Raw genomic sequence first — 18,470 nt, forward strand, 5'->3', positions numbered from 1 at the left:
TGGGGGAGAGAAACCAGCAAGATACCTCTTGACAGTAAATGCCAAGAGTCAGTCCCTTGCAAAGACCCAGATGGACTGGCATCATATTTCCAGTGCATTCCAAGGCTGGTCAGATGTCGGTGATGGAGTAAGACGGCTGGCTGAGCCACTCCCTTCACCAGCATACTCCTCTGGGAGCAAGAGTACGTGTCCAAGGATGTTCACTGCAGCCCTTTTGTAATCATGAAGGCAAGAGATGGTTTTCATCTCCATCAAGATAGATCTGGTTAAATAAATCATGATACTTCCAAACTGTGGAATAGTATGCAGCTGTTAAGAAGAACAGGGCAGATAGATGGGCATAAGATAAAAAAAAAAAATCTCAAAACATATGACGTCGTAACAGTAAGCTAAGCACATTATGTAGGTAATCCTAGTGGCAAAAGCAAAGAAAAACAACACTGCAGAATGGATAAACGGAAGAGGGCTGTGAGTGTGACTCTTAACAGTGGTTACACCAGAGCGGTGGCTGAAAATGGAGTAGGAGAGGGGTTTGATTGCTTATCTCTTATTGTTCTGAATGTCATTGAATTTAACAAGTATGTTGCCCTGAACAATGGAAAAAGAGAAAAGGAAGAAAAGAGAAAAGAAATGAAAGAGAGGGGGAGGGAGGGGAGGACAGAAGCTCAGAGTATGTGACGCGGCAGATATAACGGCTAAGACGGCGGATCCTGGGGCCGGACTCTCAGCACAGCATGGGCCAGCTGTGTGATGTGGAGCATGTTAAAGCAGTCTCTGTGCCACCAGGAGAACGAGCTGAGTGAACGCAGGCGGGCACCTAGAACAGTGTCCGCACACAGTACAGCTGACGCTCAAGCTGGCGTTCATAGCCCACCCTACTCTGGCTCTCGGCGGCCTTCGCAGCCTTATCTCCAGCCTCCTCGACGCCCGCGCCAACTCCCCATGACTCACGACTCCCAAAATACACCACACACGTTCCTACCGCCATGCCTCTACCTGGAACGACCTTTCTCTCCCTCTTGCCCATCTGGCAAACCCTCAACCAGCATCACCCACCACCGCAGGGAGCTCTCCCAGACCACCCGGGGGGCAGTTCCTTGTTCTTTCCTGGGGCCTCCCTCCAACCCACCGTGGGCTGTGAAGAAGCCCTGTCCCTCTTGCCGCTAAGCTATGAGTCCCCGGAGGCTGCTGACCCCACACTGACCGATGCGCTGGTGCCCCGTGCCCCAGCCCGAGCCTGGCACAGAGCATGTGCTAATCAGTTTGTGACAGAAAACCTGCCAAAGGTCAGATAATGGTTAAGAGCATTTGAGAACCAGGTCTCCCAACGGTGCCGTTACTCAGCTGAATTATTTGAGATACTTAACCTTGGTTTCCTCATCTGTCAAGTGGTAATAATTGTACCTTCCTCATAGGGTCATTTTGAGGATGAACTAAGTTACTACCTGTAAGGAACTTGGAATCCTGCCTGGTTCCCAGAAATAAGGATAATTATGGATATTTGTCAAATGAGAATCAAATGAACAGGCTCAAACACAGGCAATTGCCAAGACCCCCACTGACACCTAGTCCAAGGCCAGGTCCACCCCCCTCTGGGGGGTCTGGATACACCGGTGGTGCTGGAAATGAGTGTTGGCAGTGCAAACCCCAGCCTCAAACAGCGCCAGACCCATCTTTCTTGTTGGCTGGGACAAACCTCGGCCAGGTGGATACGGGTCTTCCGAACCTGGCAATCTCTTGCCAATGTCTTTTTAACAAAAAGAGAGCAGACTCTGGGTTTAGCACCTTTGGTATTAACAGGGTGACTTCTGTTTCAGAACCTGATACTGGTTTCCCACTTTCAACAGAGATTAGAAAGTCTCCCTTTTCGATAAATGCTTAAAATGCTTTTAAGTAAGTTGATTTAAAGATAGAGATAAAGAAAGTCAGTAGAGGGAGTAGGGAATGCAGCAGGAAGTGGGAGGCAGCACACGGAAGAGGCGAGTCTGGGAAACACAGTTGGAAGGACTGTAGAGAAGACAGGTCTTCCCTCGGGGCAATTTCATTCTCAGGGCGGACTCTTCGATCTGTACAGATAAAGGATTCAAAGTAATAGCTTATCCTGCCTTGCATACCAGCAACACAGAGGCCCTTTATATGAGCTAGTGTTTTTTGTTTTTTTTTTTTAACTCTCTTCAACACCATTTTGAAGAAGGAATTAATTTAATCCTCATTTGACTCAAGAGGCATGTGAGGCTCAGAGAGGTAAAGTAAGTTGCCTAGGGTCACACAGCTTACAGGAAGCTGAACCCAGATTCAAACCTGGCTGCTCCCAGCACCACAGCCCATGCTCTTAGCTAATGTACCACATGTTCCTGCTCTTCTGAGAAATCACCTCCCAGTGGTAACCTGCTTCGGATTGAACCCTTGTCATATCGTTATTTTCCTTTCAGAGATGAGAGAACTGAAGTCTGGAGATAAGGTAAGAACCACAAGCAGAAGGCAAGGCCAAAGCAGTGCTCTTAACCACTCCCTGTGCTCCTTACGGAAGGGAGCCATTTATCATCAGTGTTGGCATGACATTCAGAAACATTCAGGCACTCCCCGAACACCCAGCTTTCCCTCCACCAGGATCCATGACCTTAAAAGGCATCACAAAAAGAGTTTTCAGCCACAAAATCGTAAGACCCGAGGCCAGCTCTCCATTGACCACGTAAGTGGCTATGGGTGTATCTTTGACTCTTTCTGTACTTCCATCTTTCCATCTGCTTGGGGAAGGAGTCAGATTATGTCCTAGAGCCCTGGGTGGGTCCAGAGCGACACAATGGGAGCCACATGTGTCATTTTTAAATTTTCTAATGGCCACATTCAGAAAAATAAAAAGGCACGGATGAATTTAATAATTATGTTATTGATATTATTAATTTAGCAATTATGTAATGATACATTTTATCCAGCTCAATACCCCTGAAACATAGTCATTTCAACATGTAATCAATATTTTAAAAGAATCATTGTAAAATTCGTGGGTTCCTTTACTCTTTTTTCTTGGTAAGTCTCCAAAATCCCATGTGTGTGTTTCCTACTTAACAGCACATCTCAGTTCAGATCAGCCCCATTTCCAGAGCTCGGCAGCCACTGAATGGCTGCCATATTGGACATTGCAGGTCTAGAATCTTTTCCGGTCCACAGTTCATTTTAGAGGGACATGACGCCTCAGTTTTCTCTCTTATCCCTGGGAAAGCTCTCCTGACCCTAGACTCTGAGCCGACAAGTTCCATGGAAGCCCAGGACCAAGAGCTTGAGGCCACACCAAGAGGAACCCCAGGTCTGCCTGAGCCAGGGAGGCTGGTGGCTGCTAGAAGGCTCCCCGTTCCTCTGCAGCTCAATTACTCACCAAAACTTCTGCAGGAGAGACAATCCTGCTTTTCCTCCTAACCCAAAGATTCCCTTAATTGGAAATTCAGTCTGAGCGTTAAACCAAGCCAGGGAGCTGCCCCCCACATGGTAAGGGCCCTGTGGGCATACAGGACGTGTTCCCTAGACACACAAGGAATCCAAATCCCCCGTGGGCCCCCCTCCCGGCAGAGCTTGTGGGGGAGGCCAGACAATACCTTCTCACTCCAGAGATGCAGTTCCCAGCTATGGGCCTGGCAGCCTTCTCCAACTGAGCTTAACATCGTCATGTTCAAAGGCACAGGCCTTGGTGGCAAGGACGAGGAGGTCAGGGAAAGAAAGGGGCGGAGGGGGCAAGATTCTGCCTCCAGCAGGTGAGAACTTGGGGAAGTCCCTCCTTCTTTCCAAGCCTCTACATCCTCACCTTTGAAATCGAACAGGTTAGGTGATGACAATGACTGCTTTTGCTGCTGGCTGCTCTGTGCCAGGCATTTTAGAGGCAACGGCTCACCTACACCTCAAAACAACCCTAGGAGGAAAGAAGATCCAGGGCTCAGAGTGGTGAAGCCCCTTAGTCACACAGCTTTTCAGGAGGGGAGCAAGAACTCGAACTCCCCATCTTCTGAATCAAGAGCCTAAGCTCTTACCTCTTGTAAGCTCTGCCCTGTCCCAGGGTGGCCCAGGACAGTCCAGGCTTATGCCTGTCACAATGATAGGCACTTGGCCTAATAATGAAAAATGTTCCCTTTGGGAAAAGGGACAAATCTTCCTTCCAGAAGAATTCCAGCTAATGAATGTTGATACTCGCCCCTCTGGAGCTTAATTCCAGACCTTTCTCCCTCTCAAGTGTGGACTGAGCTTTAGTGTCTGGATTCCAAAAAACAGAGTATGGAAAGGAGGAAATGGTAACTTTACAGCATAGAAACAAGGCAGACACCAGGTGTTCAAGGTTAACGTCATCTGTGACGAGTCATGTTGAGGCCACGTGTCCCTGATACGATATGTTAAGGGCATCTGGCCTCCTGTGGTCTTCTTCCCCCAGGCCTATACCCTCAGTGTAACAATGAGACAAACATCAGATAAACTGAGGGATGTTCTACAAAAATGCCCAGCCAGTAATTCTCAAAAATCAAGGTCACGAAAAACAAGGGAAGGCTGAAAAACTGACCCAGACCAGAGAAGACTACAGAGACATGACCACCGCGTGCAATGTGGATACCAGAGGAATATGGAACAGGAAATGGGCAGTAGAAGGAAAACTAGTGCAACTCAGACGAAGTCTGGAGTGAAATTAACAGCAATGTACCAGTGTTGGCTGTGACCAATGTCTTATGGTAACAGAAGAACTTAACACTAGGGGAAACTAGGCTGAGAGTAGGGGTGATTTTCTTAAGAATCTAAAATACCTTCTTTCTGTCTTAATGATACTATCTGTGCGCATATTCACAGCGATTTAAAGTGTAGCAAGTTCAGAGATAGCAAGATGTGCTGGTTCAAGCTTCAGAATCCGAAATTTAGGACCTGGAGCGTGGGTTCTCCCACTGGCTTGCCAGGTGGTCTCCGGGCATATTACATTCCTTCTCCGGGCCTCAGTTTCCACATCTGTATAATGAATTCACTGAGCGATGACGATGACTAGGTGATGCTTACTGAGCCTTTGCGAGGTGTCCAGCACTGTGAATGGGTACCGTGATGTGCTCCCCTGGTTTCCTCTTCCGGATGGGAGGACTTATTTCTCCTCTCCTCCTCCCCTACCTGCTCAGAGGGGCACCAGCTGTCAGCCCTGCCCAGGGGTGGGGCTTGGCTGAAGAGAACCCTCCAGCCCCAGGTCACGCCCCTTTCTGGAGGGTAGCTGCAGCCACCACAGAGGGTGTAAAGACCCAGCACCCTCTCCTCAACTAGGGACAACTCTGAAGGTCATTTCCATGGCGGCGCACCCCTTGCGGTTCACCGAGGCCTTTGTGGAGAACACACTGCAGCCCAGTGTCTCCCTCTGTACAGCCCAGCTTCCTTCCCTTCCCCACAAATGTTGCCCCACGACAAACTCACCTCACGACAGGACTGTAAACCACGGGACCTGCGCTGCCTTTCTTAACCCTCAGACTAACCCTATTTTTATAGATGACATAACTGAGGTTGAAGACGAAAACTGATTTGGCCAAGAACGTGTAACTAAGAAACGGTGGCGCCACGGTTGGGCAAACTGAAGCTCGGACCCAAACTCATGCGCCCAGATCTCTGAGCTAACAACGACAGAACCAAGACTTGGTCCTATGTCTGTTTCCTCGGAAGACCACAGTGCCACAGCCTCCAGCCCAGGCCACTTAGAGCCCCCAGCAGGATTGCTATGGGCACCAAGACATACGAGTGCTGTTCACCACTGTCCCACCACACCGGCCACCCACCCTGCAGCTCACTCCACATCTGCAGGAGGGGAAGAGTAACAGTACCTACCTTTTTTGAGATGTTGTAAAGATTAAGTGAGTTCATTTATGTAAAGGCCGTAGGACAGTGGCACATAGAGAGCCCTTTATAAATGGCAGGTTAAAAACAAATCACATAAGGAACATAAAGTTGCAAATGTGAGACATTGTAAGAAAACATCCATGCAGTAGGTGTGCCTGGGTGGCTCAGTGGGTTAAAGCCTCTGCCTTCAGCTCAGGTCATGATCCCACGATCCTGGGATCAAGACCCGCATCGGGCTCTCTGCTCAGCAGGGACCCTGCTCAGCTCTCTCTGCCTGCTTCTCTGCCTACTTGTGATCTCTCTCTCTGTGTCAAACAAATAAATAAGATACTTTTTAAAAAAGAAAAGAAAATGTCCATGCAGTTGAGTGAGGTCAGCCTCTAACAGGGGGCTGGGCTCCATCAACTCCCTGAGGAAGTCAGGCTGGACCTGAGCTCCGAGGGAGGAGTAGGAATTAAATGAGCAACAAGGGGGAGGAAGAGCAGTCCAGGCGGGGAACCAGCAGCAACAAAACTCTCAGGCAGAAGGAACTAAAGAGAGATGACGCAAGGCCAGCATGACTAGCTCAGAGACGAAAATTCAGGTCCAGGGCAAGAATGGTAGAAAATGAGGCTGAATAGAAGTGTAGGAACCAGGTTAGGAAGGGCCATTCATTACCTGGGTGATTTGGGACAAGTCACTGTATCTCTGTAAGCCTCACTTAACCCATGCGTAAAACGGAAATAAAACCAGAACTTATCTTATAAGGTACCATAAGGAGATTAAATGACTCCATATTTGTAAGTTACTCAAACAGTACCACATATACAGCAAGAACTATACATTTTGGAGGTAATATTAAGACTTTTTCTTTCTTTTTTTTTTTTTAAGATTTTATTTATTTACTTGAGAGAGAGAGAGAGAACATGAAAGGGGAGAGGGTCAGAGGGAGAAACAAACTCCCTGTTGAGCAGGGAGCCCGATGCGGGATTCGATCTCGGGACTCCAGGATCACGACCTGAGCTGAAGGCAATTGCTTAACCAACTGAGCCACCCAGGCGCCCAAGATTTTTTCTGAAGTACACTGAGAAGACATGGAGGGGTCTGAATATGGATGAAAGGGTGGGTGCTGCATGGTTAGGAAGGTAAGTGGACTCAGGGCTAGTAGGCAGTTGGGTGACTGTAGCTGAGTGAGTGGAAGAGAGATGGGTTGCGGAACAGAAGTTAGGGCTGGGCTCTAGAGGTGGCTGGCTGGCTGGCTGACAGATGGGTGCCTGCAGGAGAGGGTAGGTGGGTGGGAATGGATGTTGTTTTGGTTGAAGGAAGCACGGTTGGGTGATGGGAGTGACTGGGTAAATGGAGGAGACTGGGCGGATGGAGGTGGTTAAGCGAATGAATGCATGGACGGATGTTAAGATGGATGACGGGGTGGGTGGAAGAAGTAGAATGAATGAATGTGGGTGGTCAGTGACCAAGGGGATGGGGAGGTGGCCGAATGGTTGTCTGGACGGGCGTCCAGGCGGTTGAGTGGATAGGTGGGTAACTGGAAGGTTGGGTGGGTGGAAGGGGGGGAGCATTGGACGGGTGGATGGGGGTGGACGAGGATGTGGCTGGATGCATGGGTGGCTGTCCAGAGAGATGGCAGAGAGGCTGAGTGAGGGGTCGTTGTCCTTATGGAGGGGTTATTCAGGAGGTTAGTGCAGAAGTTAGGTGAAGGAGGGGCTGGGTGAGGGAACAGATGACTGGGTGCCTGGCGGCTGAATGGGTACACAGAAAGTGGAGTGGGTAGGTGGGGTGAAGAGATGGTTGTTCAGGGGCCTGTTAGCCTGGATGAATGGAAGGGGTAAGTGAGTGAGCAGTTGGATGAATGGGTGGGAAGGAGTAGTTAAGTGGATGCATGGATGGACAGTTGGGTGAGTGGATGGATGGATCGACGGACAGACCCACAGATACGGGAATAGAAGCACCTCCAGTTGACTCTCTAAAAGTCACGGGGTACCCCCTGATGGTGAAAGAAGCAGAACAGGCTTGGAGCCTGGGCCTCCCGGGTCACCCGGCCCAGAACCCCTTCCCCAGCAAGGCCCACTCCGCCTGCGCCCAGCCCGGGGCCTACCTGGAGGCGGCGATCTCAGCCTTCTGGCGCGCGATGGCGGCGGCGCGCTGGGCGCCCTCCACGCTGTGCTCCACCTTCTGGCGGACCTTGTTGCTCTTGAGTGGCAGCACGCGGCGCTTGGTGCCCTTGACCAGCACGTTGTGGCGGTACTTGCCTTCCTCGCGGTGGCCGTCGGGCAGCGTGGTGCAGCCGTAGCCGTGGCGCAGGTTGTCCAGCCACTCGCCCTCGTAGCGGAGGCCGCTGGAGCGCTCGCTCACGCCGAAGCCCGAGCGCTTGTCGTTCTTCCACTCGCCCATGTAGGTCTCGGTGGTGGTGGCGTCGATGTCGGCCTCGAAGGGCGCGGCCTCGTCGGCGCCCTCCGCGCCCTCGGCGCCCTCGCCCAGGCTGGCGGTGGACGCGGCGTCGCTGGCGCCCGAGCTGAGGTCGCTCTTGAGGAAGCTGACGCGGCTGCGCTGGCTGCCCAGCGACGTGCGCGACTCGGCTCGCCTCAGGCGGCCCAGCAGCGCGCCCCGCTGGAAGAGGCCGCCGCCCTTGGGCGCCCGCGCCGCGTCGGCGTTGGCCAGCAGGCTGAGCGCGAAGCCGCCGCGCGGGATGGCGGCCGGGGGCGGCGTGGGGCCGTCGGGGGCCGGCGAGGAGGGCGAGTCCGGGGCCACCGTGCCGTTGCTGTGCTCGCTGCGCAGGGACGAGAGCGACGTGCGCAGCGGCGAGCGCACCACCACGGCCATCCCGTAGGGCACGCTCTGGCGCACGCCGTAGCCGTGGCGCATGCCGTTGGTGAACTGGCCCTGGTAGGTCCCTGCGGGCGAGGAGAGGGCGCGTCAGTGGGCGGCTCGCGGGCCGGGGCCGGGCGCGGGGCGGCAGCGGGGCCGGAGCTAGGAGCTCGCAGTGGGGAGGGCGGGCGAGGCGCGGGTGGGGACGGCGGGGGCGTCGCGGAGCGTGCGAGGACGTAGGTGCGCAAGCCGGAAGGCGATCACGCGGGCCTGTGGATACCGCGGGTGGTGGCAACGCGCAGGGGGCACAGTGGTCGAGGCAGAGTGAGGCTGTGGGAGTCACGGCGGTGTGTGAAGCGGCGTGAGCGGGCCAGACCGTGGCGTGCATGCGGTTAAACGACTGTGTGAGGACACAAGTGGATGGCCAGGAGTTTGCGCCATGGTGTGACTATTAACCGTGGTGGTCCCACGACAGGGTCACGCTGGGCGCGACAGAGGGAGGTCACATCAGTGTGTGAAGCTGTGTGAGCAGCTGAGATCCCACAGTGCATGCCGTTAAACAGTTGTTTGAGGACACGAGTGGGTGGCCAGAAGCAGTTTGCACAATAGAGGAGATATTTCTATTGGTAGAAACACAGCAAGGTCACAGGTGTGCAAAATAGGGTGAGTCAGTTTTATTAATTTTTTTATTAACGCATCATGTATTATTTGCTTCAGGGGTACAGGTCTGTGAATCATCAGTCATAACACAATTCACAGCACGGGTGAGTCAGTTTCAAAGTGTGAAGATGTCCAAGCAGCTGAGGCTCAGCAGGTGTGAATTGGAACGAGTGCACAGATTTTGAAACACACGAAAGACTGAACATGCAAAAGAGTGAGTGGGCAAGGCAGTTTGTGGGGTGATGGCAATATTTGCCTGTGTGGGAGTGTGCAAAGCAGTGGAATGTGCTGAATCATGAGTGTGCAAGGCTGGGTGTGCACAGAGGGTGACTGAGAACACATAAGTGTCATAATGGGATGCAACAAGGTCACGAGAGTATTTGAGGTCTTGAGTACATAAGGAAGGGTGCAAAACCATTAGAAATTCAAAGAGGATGGAGTTGTATGAGCAGACACATCTGTTGGTATGTGAGGTTAAATGCATGTGCATAGTCATCCTATTGCACAAGGTGACGTGCATGTTCAAGTTCATGAAAGTATAAGACAGTGAATTTGCAGAGTAGTGTGAATGCTGGAGAGCATGGGACTCTGTTGGAAAGCATGCGGAAGCGTGTATCTGTGCAAGGCCTTATGTATAGAAGACTTTAAGGACATGCATGTCAGTATCTTTTGACTATATGAGATCAGAGTGTGCAATGCAGTGTGTACACAGTGGGGTAAGTGCCCAGGTTCCTAGAGGCAACATTGTGGGTGTGTGGAAGGTTCTGGGTGTGCAAGGCTGTCTCAGTTTTAAGGCACAGAGTAATATGTAGCACTTGGGGCTGAGTGTATGGGGCTGTGGGCATTAGGGAAGCTAAGACTGTGTGAGACCATGGGTGTGTGTAGGATAGTAGTGTGTACAAGGAGATATCGCAGTGGAGGCCCTGTGTGTCCATTAGTGTAAGCACATGAGCTCCTGGAAAAGAGTCTACGTAAGTAGTCCGCTGAAAGCCAGTCCCTGCCTTCGTCTTCATGCCTTCAGCATGTAGAACAGTGCCTGCCATAATGTTCACTGAGTTAAGGGAGGAAATTCAGAGCCTTTGTTTTAAACACAATCTCCTACTTTACCCTAGTTAACTAAAAAAAAAAAAAAAAAAAAAAAAGTGGCTTTCTTTCCAGCAAATGCCCAGGGTGGGTAGGATATTGAAACGATGAGCCAGGAAAGGGATTCCTAAGCTCAGCCCAACAGGTGTGCTTTCCGGCCTTTGCACTGGCTGTTCCCCTGCTTGGAGCTCTTTTCCTCCAGATCTGCTTGCACTTCCACAAGCACCCAGGTATCCCCAATCTACTTCTGTTTTCTATAGTATGTATCCTTTTCTAATATATCCTATGAATTAATTATTATATTTATTGCTTTTCTCTACCCACTAGAATAGAAGTTCCATGAGGGCAGGGATCTTTCCTGTTTTGGTCTCTCATGCAGCCCCAATAGTTTGAATAGGGCCTGGCACATAGAGGTGCTCCATAAGTATTTGCTGATTGATTGGCTGAACTTGTCTGGAAACTGCATCTCATTGTGTGACCTTGGGCAACTCTCTTTCCTTCTTAAGGCCTTAATTGCCCTGTCTGGCAATGACTGTATTGGATATGAAGCTCTCTAAAGTTTGACCTAACTTTGAGATGCTGGCCTTCTAGAAATTGGGCACCGTGACTTTGCAGGTGGAGACAGTGTGTCCATGTGAATCAACTCTGCCTGGTCCCCCCCAGCACAGGCTGTTCCAGCTCAGGCCTCCAGTCCTGTCCCTCCCCCAGACCCTTCTGCATGAAGAGATCCCATTAAGAGTCACGTATAGTGCCCAGGGCTCATTGAAAGGTGGGTTCCGTGATGATGCTTATTTACAGAAGAGGAAGATGGTGATCTGAAAGGTTAAGTGACTTGACCAAGGAAGCAGAATCCAAACCCAAGTCTGTCTGATGCCCAAAGCTCACGCTCTTGAGTCCACAGTTCTCTATTCTGGCTCTTTAGAAGCTCTTTAAAAAAAAATCAATTTCCGGGGCACCTGGGTGGCTCAGTGGGTTAAAGCCTCTGCCTTCAGCTCAGGTCATGATCCCAGGTCCTGGGATTGAGCCCCACCTCAGGCTCTCTGCTCAGCAGGGAGCCTGCTTCCCCCTCTCTATCTGCCTACCTCTCTGCCTACTTGTGATCTCTGTCAAATAAATAAAATCCTAAAAAAAAAAAAAAGACTACATAGTATTAAAACATTTAAAAAAAAATCAATTTTCAGGGGCGCCTGGGTGGTTCAGTGGGTTAAAGCCTCTGCCTTCGGCTCAGTTCATGATCTCAGGGTCCTGGGATCGAGCCCCACATCGGGCTCTCCACTCAGCAGGGAGCCTGCTTCCCCCTCTCTCTCTGCCTGCTTCTCTGTCTACTGTGATCTCTCTCTCTCTCTATCAAATAAATAAAATCTTTAAAAAAATCAATTTCCAGGCCTTACCACCAGAAAATCTAGTTTAATCTGTTGGGTAAGGTCCCCAGGTCTTGCAGCCTCTCTGTACAGCAGGCAGGAGCAGCCATCAGTGAGAGGGACGGCAGAATTCCCTTCAATGACTGCCGTGAGAAACCAAGAGCATAGAATACGAACCGTAAAAGGGCCAAAGAGAAGTGGAGAGAGACAGAGAAAGGAGCTATCACTGGGCATGATCTCAGAGGCAGATATAAATATGATCTCCATCACAGGTGGAGTGGTTCAGAGAGGTTATGTGACTTGCCCAAAGTCACCCAGTAAGGAAGGTGCAGAACTGGGTTTGAAACCAATTCAAATGGGTGTGTGGGGCAGGTGCCGAGAACAGAGAAATGAGAGCATGGTGTAGGGCATGATCCAGTTGGGAGATGGATCGATGGAAGACTACTGTGTTCCCATTTCCAAGCTCATTCCCGTGTGGTCACGTTGTATGAGAGGCTGAAGGACAGATAGAGATGAGAAGCCCGAGATAAACTGATCTCACACATCATCTCATCTGGAGAACCTCGTTACTTCTCCTGATTCTCAATTTGCTTATCTGGAAAATGGAAAAATAATACCCACTTTTTAGGGTTCAGGGAGAAGATTAAAAAGGAGACGACAACAACAACAAGTGAAAACGACCCAAGTGTCCATCAGCTGGCAAACTGCTAAATGGATGGACAGGTTGTCGGGCTCACAGTAGAGTACCGGTCAGCAGTAAAAAGGAACAGACTACTGATTATAGGGCGTGGTTCTCGAAAACACGCTAAGTGAATAAACCAGAGACGAAAGAATACAGGCTGTGTGATTCCGATTACATCGAAGCCTGAAAAAAAGCTGATGATGCTGAATGACAGAAAGCAGATCTGTGGTTACCAACCGGGGCTGCGGGCAAGAGGGATCCACTTGCAAAGGGACTTACGGGAACTTTCTGAATTGGTAGAAATGTTCTCTACCTTGATGGTGCTGGTGGTTACACAGGTAAATACATTTGTCAAGACTGTACACTTGACATGCATTTTGTTGCGTGGAAACTATACCTTGATGAAATGATTCATTAATCAGTTAATTAACTTTTAAGGAGAAAAAAAAATATCACCAACACCCCAGCACAGTATTCTGCAAATACCTGTCGGAAAATCCTGTCAACTCTCCTTTCCCAGTGCGTTTGAAATCCAGCCAGTTCTCACTCCCCCAGATGGTAGCCCAAGCCACCCCTGTCTCTGTAAGGACATATTTAGAAACTGTCCCTGCTCCCCTTCCCCCAGGGGATTTACAGGTAACAAAGCCCAGATACAAAGGTGGGTCAGGCCAGGTGGAGACATCCGATCAGTTGGGGGGGGTGCATACTGTCTCCCTGGTTACCAAGGAGTATGGGCCCCGCCCTTTAGGAGCCTTTTGGGCGCCAATCCCAATCAAGGTGTAATAGGCTGGTTCAAATGTCTACTAGGGTAAATTGTAACTCAGTTGGTCACCTAGCATCACTGTGGAGTTTCCTGTGTGTGTTACAAACCCATTGGCCACCTGTGCGTGGCCTTTGCCCTTAAAAGCTAGTCTGTGAAACAGAAGGGTCGCCCTCTCTTGTAAGAGGTGCGGCCCCGAATGTTCGGTTAGATTCTTGATGCTTGGTGCAAAATAAAGCTTTCCTTGACCTTCGCTTTCTATCAGTCTCGCTCCTTTAATCACGGACCCATTATCGGGGCATAACAGCCTCTCACTGGGATTTTCATGATGGTGGCCACGCTGGTCTGTTTCCACCCTGTGCTTCTCTATCCATTCCTGACACGCCTATCATGGGGATTCTGTTCAAATGTAATAAAGTCACCATCGTGACACCGCTCTGCCTCTTCCCATTCAGAGGAAAAGCTGAAGTCCTTAGTGACGCACAGACCCTACTGATCTCATCCCCCATCCCTTTCCCTTACTCCACCGTAGCCACAAAGGCCTCCTTGTTGTTCCCCCCACACACTAGCCATGGTCTCTTTTCTGCACCCTCCGCCTGGAATGTTCTTCCTCCAGAAATCTGCATGGCTCGCTCCTAGAGCGGTATTTAGTGGTTCCTCTAAGACCCACCCAAGGCAGCACAGCTAGTAAATATACCAAAACTCACATCCGTGTTTAGCTGTGCTCCTTCCACTGTGCTCAGAAGAAAGAAGGAAAAAAAGATCTATGAAAGGGAAAAGTGAACAAGAATAGAGCAGAGAAGATGGTAAAACATCTAATCTCTGGGCTGGACAAGTTTGTGAAATTAAATCAGCCAATCTACCTTTAGCTTAAAGTTGGCATGAGATGGGCTGACATGGTCCCTTTAAGCCCAAGAAAAATTGAGATTGCAACAGGAGAGCGGCTCTTGGCTACCAGTTGGGGAGGAAACAGCCAGGCTATATTAGGAAACTTACAAGCAAGTGGCAAGAGGCACAGACACCCAGGGGAGGCTGGGAGTGATGGGGCCCTGGGAAGGGGGAAAAGCCAAGTGCTGGGGCCATCCCCAGCCTGACTCTCTCTAAGACAGGGCAGCTCTCCCTGGGGACAGGAAGAATGCATCCACATCCGAAGAGCGGGAGCAGGAGGACCTCGCCCACAGCCATCTGGCTGAGAGGAGCTTTGTGTGGAGGGAAGTGCCTCCTGATAACCTCTGGGCTGGCCCCCTCACTTGGCCTTATAGGCACAGTGGGACTTCCCACTACCTTTTGGTGAGAGCCAAGATTCTCAGCAGGCCACAAGGCCTGGTGTGGCTGCCCCTGACCACCTCTCCTGACTCGTTTTGAACAGCTCTCCAGTCACACTTGCCTTTCTACCTCAGGACTTTTGCACATACTCCCCCACCCCTTCTCAGAATCTTCTCCTCTCTTCTCTTAGCCAACTTCTTCTTCTTCTTCTTTTTTTTAAATATTTTATTTATTTATTTGACAGACAGAGATCACAGTAGGGAGGCAGAGAGAGGAGGAAGCAGGCTCCCTGCTGAGCAGAGAGCCCAATGCAGCACTTGATCCCAGGACTCTGGGATCATGACCTGAGCCAAAGGCAGAGGCTTTAACCAACTGAGCCACCCAAGCGCCCATCTTAGCCAACTTTTATTGGTATTTCAAGTTTCAGCTTAAATGTGACTTCATCTGGGAGGATTTCTTGAGCCCTACCCCCTGAGTACTGCTACCTGATGTCATGTCGCCCTAAACCACTTCTTCTCACTTCTCCCAATTGCAGTTAAATAATTACTAAGGTCATCTCTTCACCATAAGCCTTTCCCACCGGACTTTGACTTCCAAGAGGGAGAGAGCCATGTCCAGCTTACTCCTGCTATGATTCCAGCATCTAGCCCAGATCCCAGGCTCAAAGAATCCCACAGCAAACATCTGATGAATCTGTATCTTCTTCTCAGTGACACCCTCCTGTTCTTCCAGGGGCAGGAACCACACTTTCTTCTTTCCCTCATGACTCGGCATGTGGTACATTGCTCAGTAGTGACTGACAGCAACTGCCAATGTTTTCAGGTCTAGTATTAGCAGCCCAAACCCCGGGAATTATTGGGGTGCATGCAAAATTCGGGAGAAGGCCATGACCTTGGTAAATATAATTCTGTCCCTCATACCAGGCCCCTAAATTTAATAAAACCTGAATATCACCTTCTCCCTGCAGTTTAGTATAGAATAACCTGGGTTTTAACCTTCACTCTGACACCAAATAGTTCTGGAACATGCCTGAACCATTTAAGCCTACTGAGCCTCCATTGGTCCTTCTTAAAATGGAGGTAATGATACCTACTTCCAAATATTGTTCATTCATTTATTTGAATTCAGTATTTGCTGTGGATCCTGCATTCTTGATGTTAGAAGCTGGGGACACGGTGGTAAAAATATAGTCATGACCTGTGCCCTCAGGGGAGTCAAGTGCTGGAGGGACAAGATTTAATCACCAGAAATAAATGTGAGGCAGCCGCAGCAGTGGCACAGAGTGCCTTGGCCGGTGGGGGAGTTCTGGTCGACCACGGACTAAGTGAACCATATGTGAGGACACTGCACATAGTAAGCATTCAATAAAGGGTAGCTTTTTGCCAGGCCAGAATCTTTGCTCAGAAAAGCTGGGCCAGAAAGAATTAACTGGAGAGATGAAAAGGAGCCAGGGAAGACAGAAGAGCTCAGAGGGAGAGAAGGAGACAAGCTTTGATTTTCCGCCTCGGTCTGCTTGTTTGTCGGAGAGCAGGTCTCTGCCCTGGGATGCCCAGGCTCGGCGGACTTGGCCCCTTCTCTGACTCGGGAGCCTTACAGCATCTGTCCTTGGGAGGAAGAAAATTTGGGAAGTCTGTTCATCACTGAGATCCGCCTCCACACCCTCTAAACCACATGCCAGAGTAGCTTCTGGAAGCCACATCTACAGCACAAGATCCACCTTCCTGGCCAGAGAGTATGACTTAATTGATGTGAACACCGAGTTTTTATAAAGTGTCTCTGATGGTTCTGATATGCAGCTTGGGTAGGCTCGGGTCATGATCTCAGGGTCCTGGGATCGAGCCCCGCATCGGGCCCTCTGCTCCGCGGGAAGCCTGCTTCTCTCTCTCTCTCTCTCTCTCTCTCTCTGCCTGCCTCTCTGCCTACTTGTGATCTCTGTCTGTCAAATAAATAAATAAAATCTTTAAAAAAAAAAAAAAACCTCTCCACTGACTTCCAGTTAGCCAGTGGGCTCCATTCCTTTGGTCAAACCCACAACCTGCTATGCCTGGCAGGTGTTGTGCAGATCCTGGTGGTTTCCCCAATTGGAGACCGTTCCTTTGCTGATGGAACCTCATTCTGTCCTGGGGCCCAGCTCTCCTCCCTGGGCCTCAGAGAAAGACTCCCTATGCAGGAGTAGATCCTGACTGCTCTCAGCCAGACTTCCTGTCTACCCATCTCGCCAGTGATTGCATTCAACGTGAGCATTTGATGGAATCCAGCATTGAGACCAGAGGGGAAGCAGAAAAGAGCTCCTAGTTCTTATAGAGAGAAACATGCAGAAACATAGTTTTCTGCTGCTGGCCATTGCCACCTGGAGGTGACCCCTGGGGCTGTGGTAGCCGGCTCGGTACCATGAGGGGAGCTACTGAGAACAGAGCTGACACTGTGGATTGCAGAGCAAAATGTAGCAGGAACCTGGGCCCTTGACATTGTTGAGCCTCCAAGTCAACCAGTCCTGAGACTGCCCTGCCTCTGGATTCTTCTTTATATGAGATCATAAATATCCTTATTGCTTTAGTCTGTGCTGTCCAATATGGTAGCCACTAGACAAATGTGGTTTTTGAGCACCAGACTGTGAAGAATTAGTACCCGAAAAAAAAATGTAAAATATCTCACTAATAACTATATATTGATTACACATAGAGATGACAATATTTTGGGTAGTGGGTTAAATAAAAAATATTATTAAAACTAATTTCACTAGCAAAGTTTAAATGGCCTATGTAGCCCACATTATATTTCTATAGAAAGTGTTTGTTTAGTTCACTTGGGGGTTTTCTATTACTTGCAGAAAAAAAAAAATCGTAACAAGTATAGATATCATCATCCTGATTCATAGTTGGAACACTTGAAACCAAGAATTTAAATGACTTGGTTTGAAAGGTTGGAAAGTTCTCACCCAAATCTTCTAAGGAAGCCAACCATTTCAGAAACCCAAGGGAAGTCTAGGAGATCCAGAGTCCAGTTTGAAACAGAGAAGAGACAAGCGGACCAGATCAGGGATTCTGCCTCTGAATACAGAATGGACACTAAGAACACCACCCTCTCTGGCCAGGGATGTCTACCTATTTCTAGAAGATTATCTGAAGACTTAACATCAGTGTCACTGGAGGACTGGACAGAGATGGAGAGAGCAGAATCATGACTAGCTCCTCTCCAGGAGGTCCCTGCTGCATATGGACGTCCTGACCTGACAGCCCAGTGTCTCCATGACCTAGTCCCAATTCACCCTCCCAGTTTTATCTTCCCAAATCCACCAAAGCGCAGCTTCAAAGCCACCTCCTTTAGGAAACCCTCCTGGGCTATCTTCCTTCCTCCATACTCTCATTGCTTGAGACATTTGTCACTTCTTACCTCCTATGATAGCTATCTTATCTCTATCTCATCTATTCTTGCTAGTAGTCATATCCAGCCCTTTTCTAAGTCCTCTCACACAGGGTCAGATGTTAGGACAAGATCTTGGGACAGGACCATGGAAGTGTCATCAGCAGATTTCAGACGGGGTTTGATGGAGATTGAGCACCAGAGAGTCCATGGGTCAGTGGCTCTTGTCCGGGCTCACCAGAATTGGACCAGGTAAACCAATGTACATGGTGGTGACCTCCAGGCCCATATATCACAGATAACTATGGAAATGCTCCTGAGAATAGGGAACCTCCCCCCTCCCCCAGCTTGGCTCTACCCCACCTTGATAAAGACCATAGACCCAGGGTCGCTGAGAAAGCAAGCCAGGCCTGACATGTCTTTGTGGGCAACAGAATAATGGAAATGGTTTGGGCTTTGGAAACACACGGGCCCAACTCTGAATTTTGCTTTCATTTCCCCTGCTTCTCTTTATCTCCTCCTCATCCGTCTGGTCCAGGCTGCATCAGTTCTCCCTGATTTACCACAGCTGCATCTTCCCTGGTCTCTCACCTCCCCTGATGCTTCAGTCTACCCTTTGCCGCTGGCAGAGTCATCTCCTTAATAAGATGTA

General features: G+C 49.8%; 1 protein-coding gene across 2 annotated transcripts in view; it reads right to left on the reverse strand.

The window, feature by feature from the left end:
* The window catches only part of JPH2 (junctophilin 2), a 65,130-nt gene that overhangs the window by 33,964 nt on the left and 12,696 nt on the right, over positions 1–18,470 (reverse strand). For both annotated transcript variants that reach the window (XM_059407052.1, XM_059407051.1), the window contains exon 2: positions 7,934–8,729. In XM_059407052.1, the coding sequence (XP_059263035.1) occupies positions 7,934–8,729 (796 nt within the window). The remainder of the gene's footprint in view (positions 1–7,933; positions 8,730–18,470) is intronic.

The sequence above is a fragment of the Mustela nigripes genome, chromosome 7 (genome assembly GCF_022355385.1).
Source record: "Mustela nigripes isolate SB6536 chromosome 7, MUSNIG.SB6536, whole genome shotgun sequence".
NCBI lineage: Eukaryota > Metazoa > Chordata > Mammalia > Carnivora > Mustelidae > Mustela > Mustela nigripes.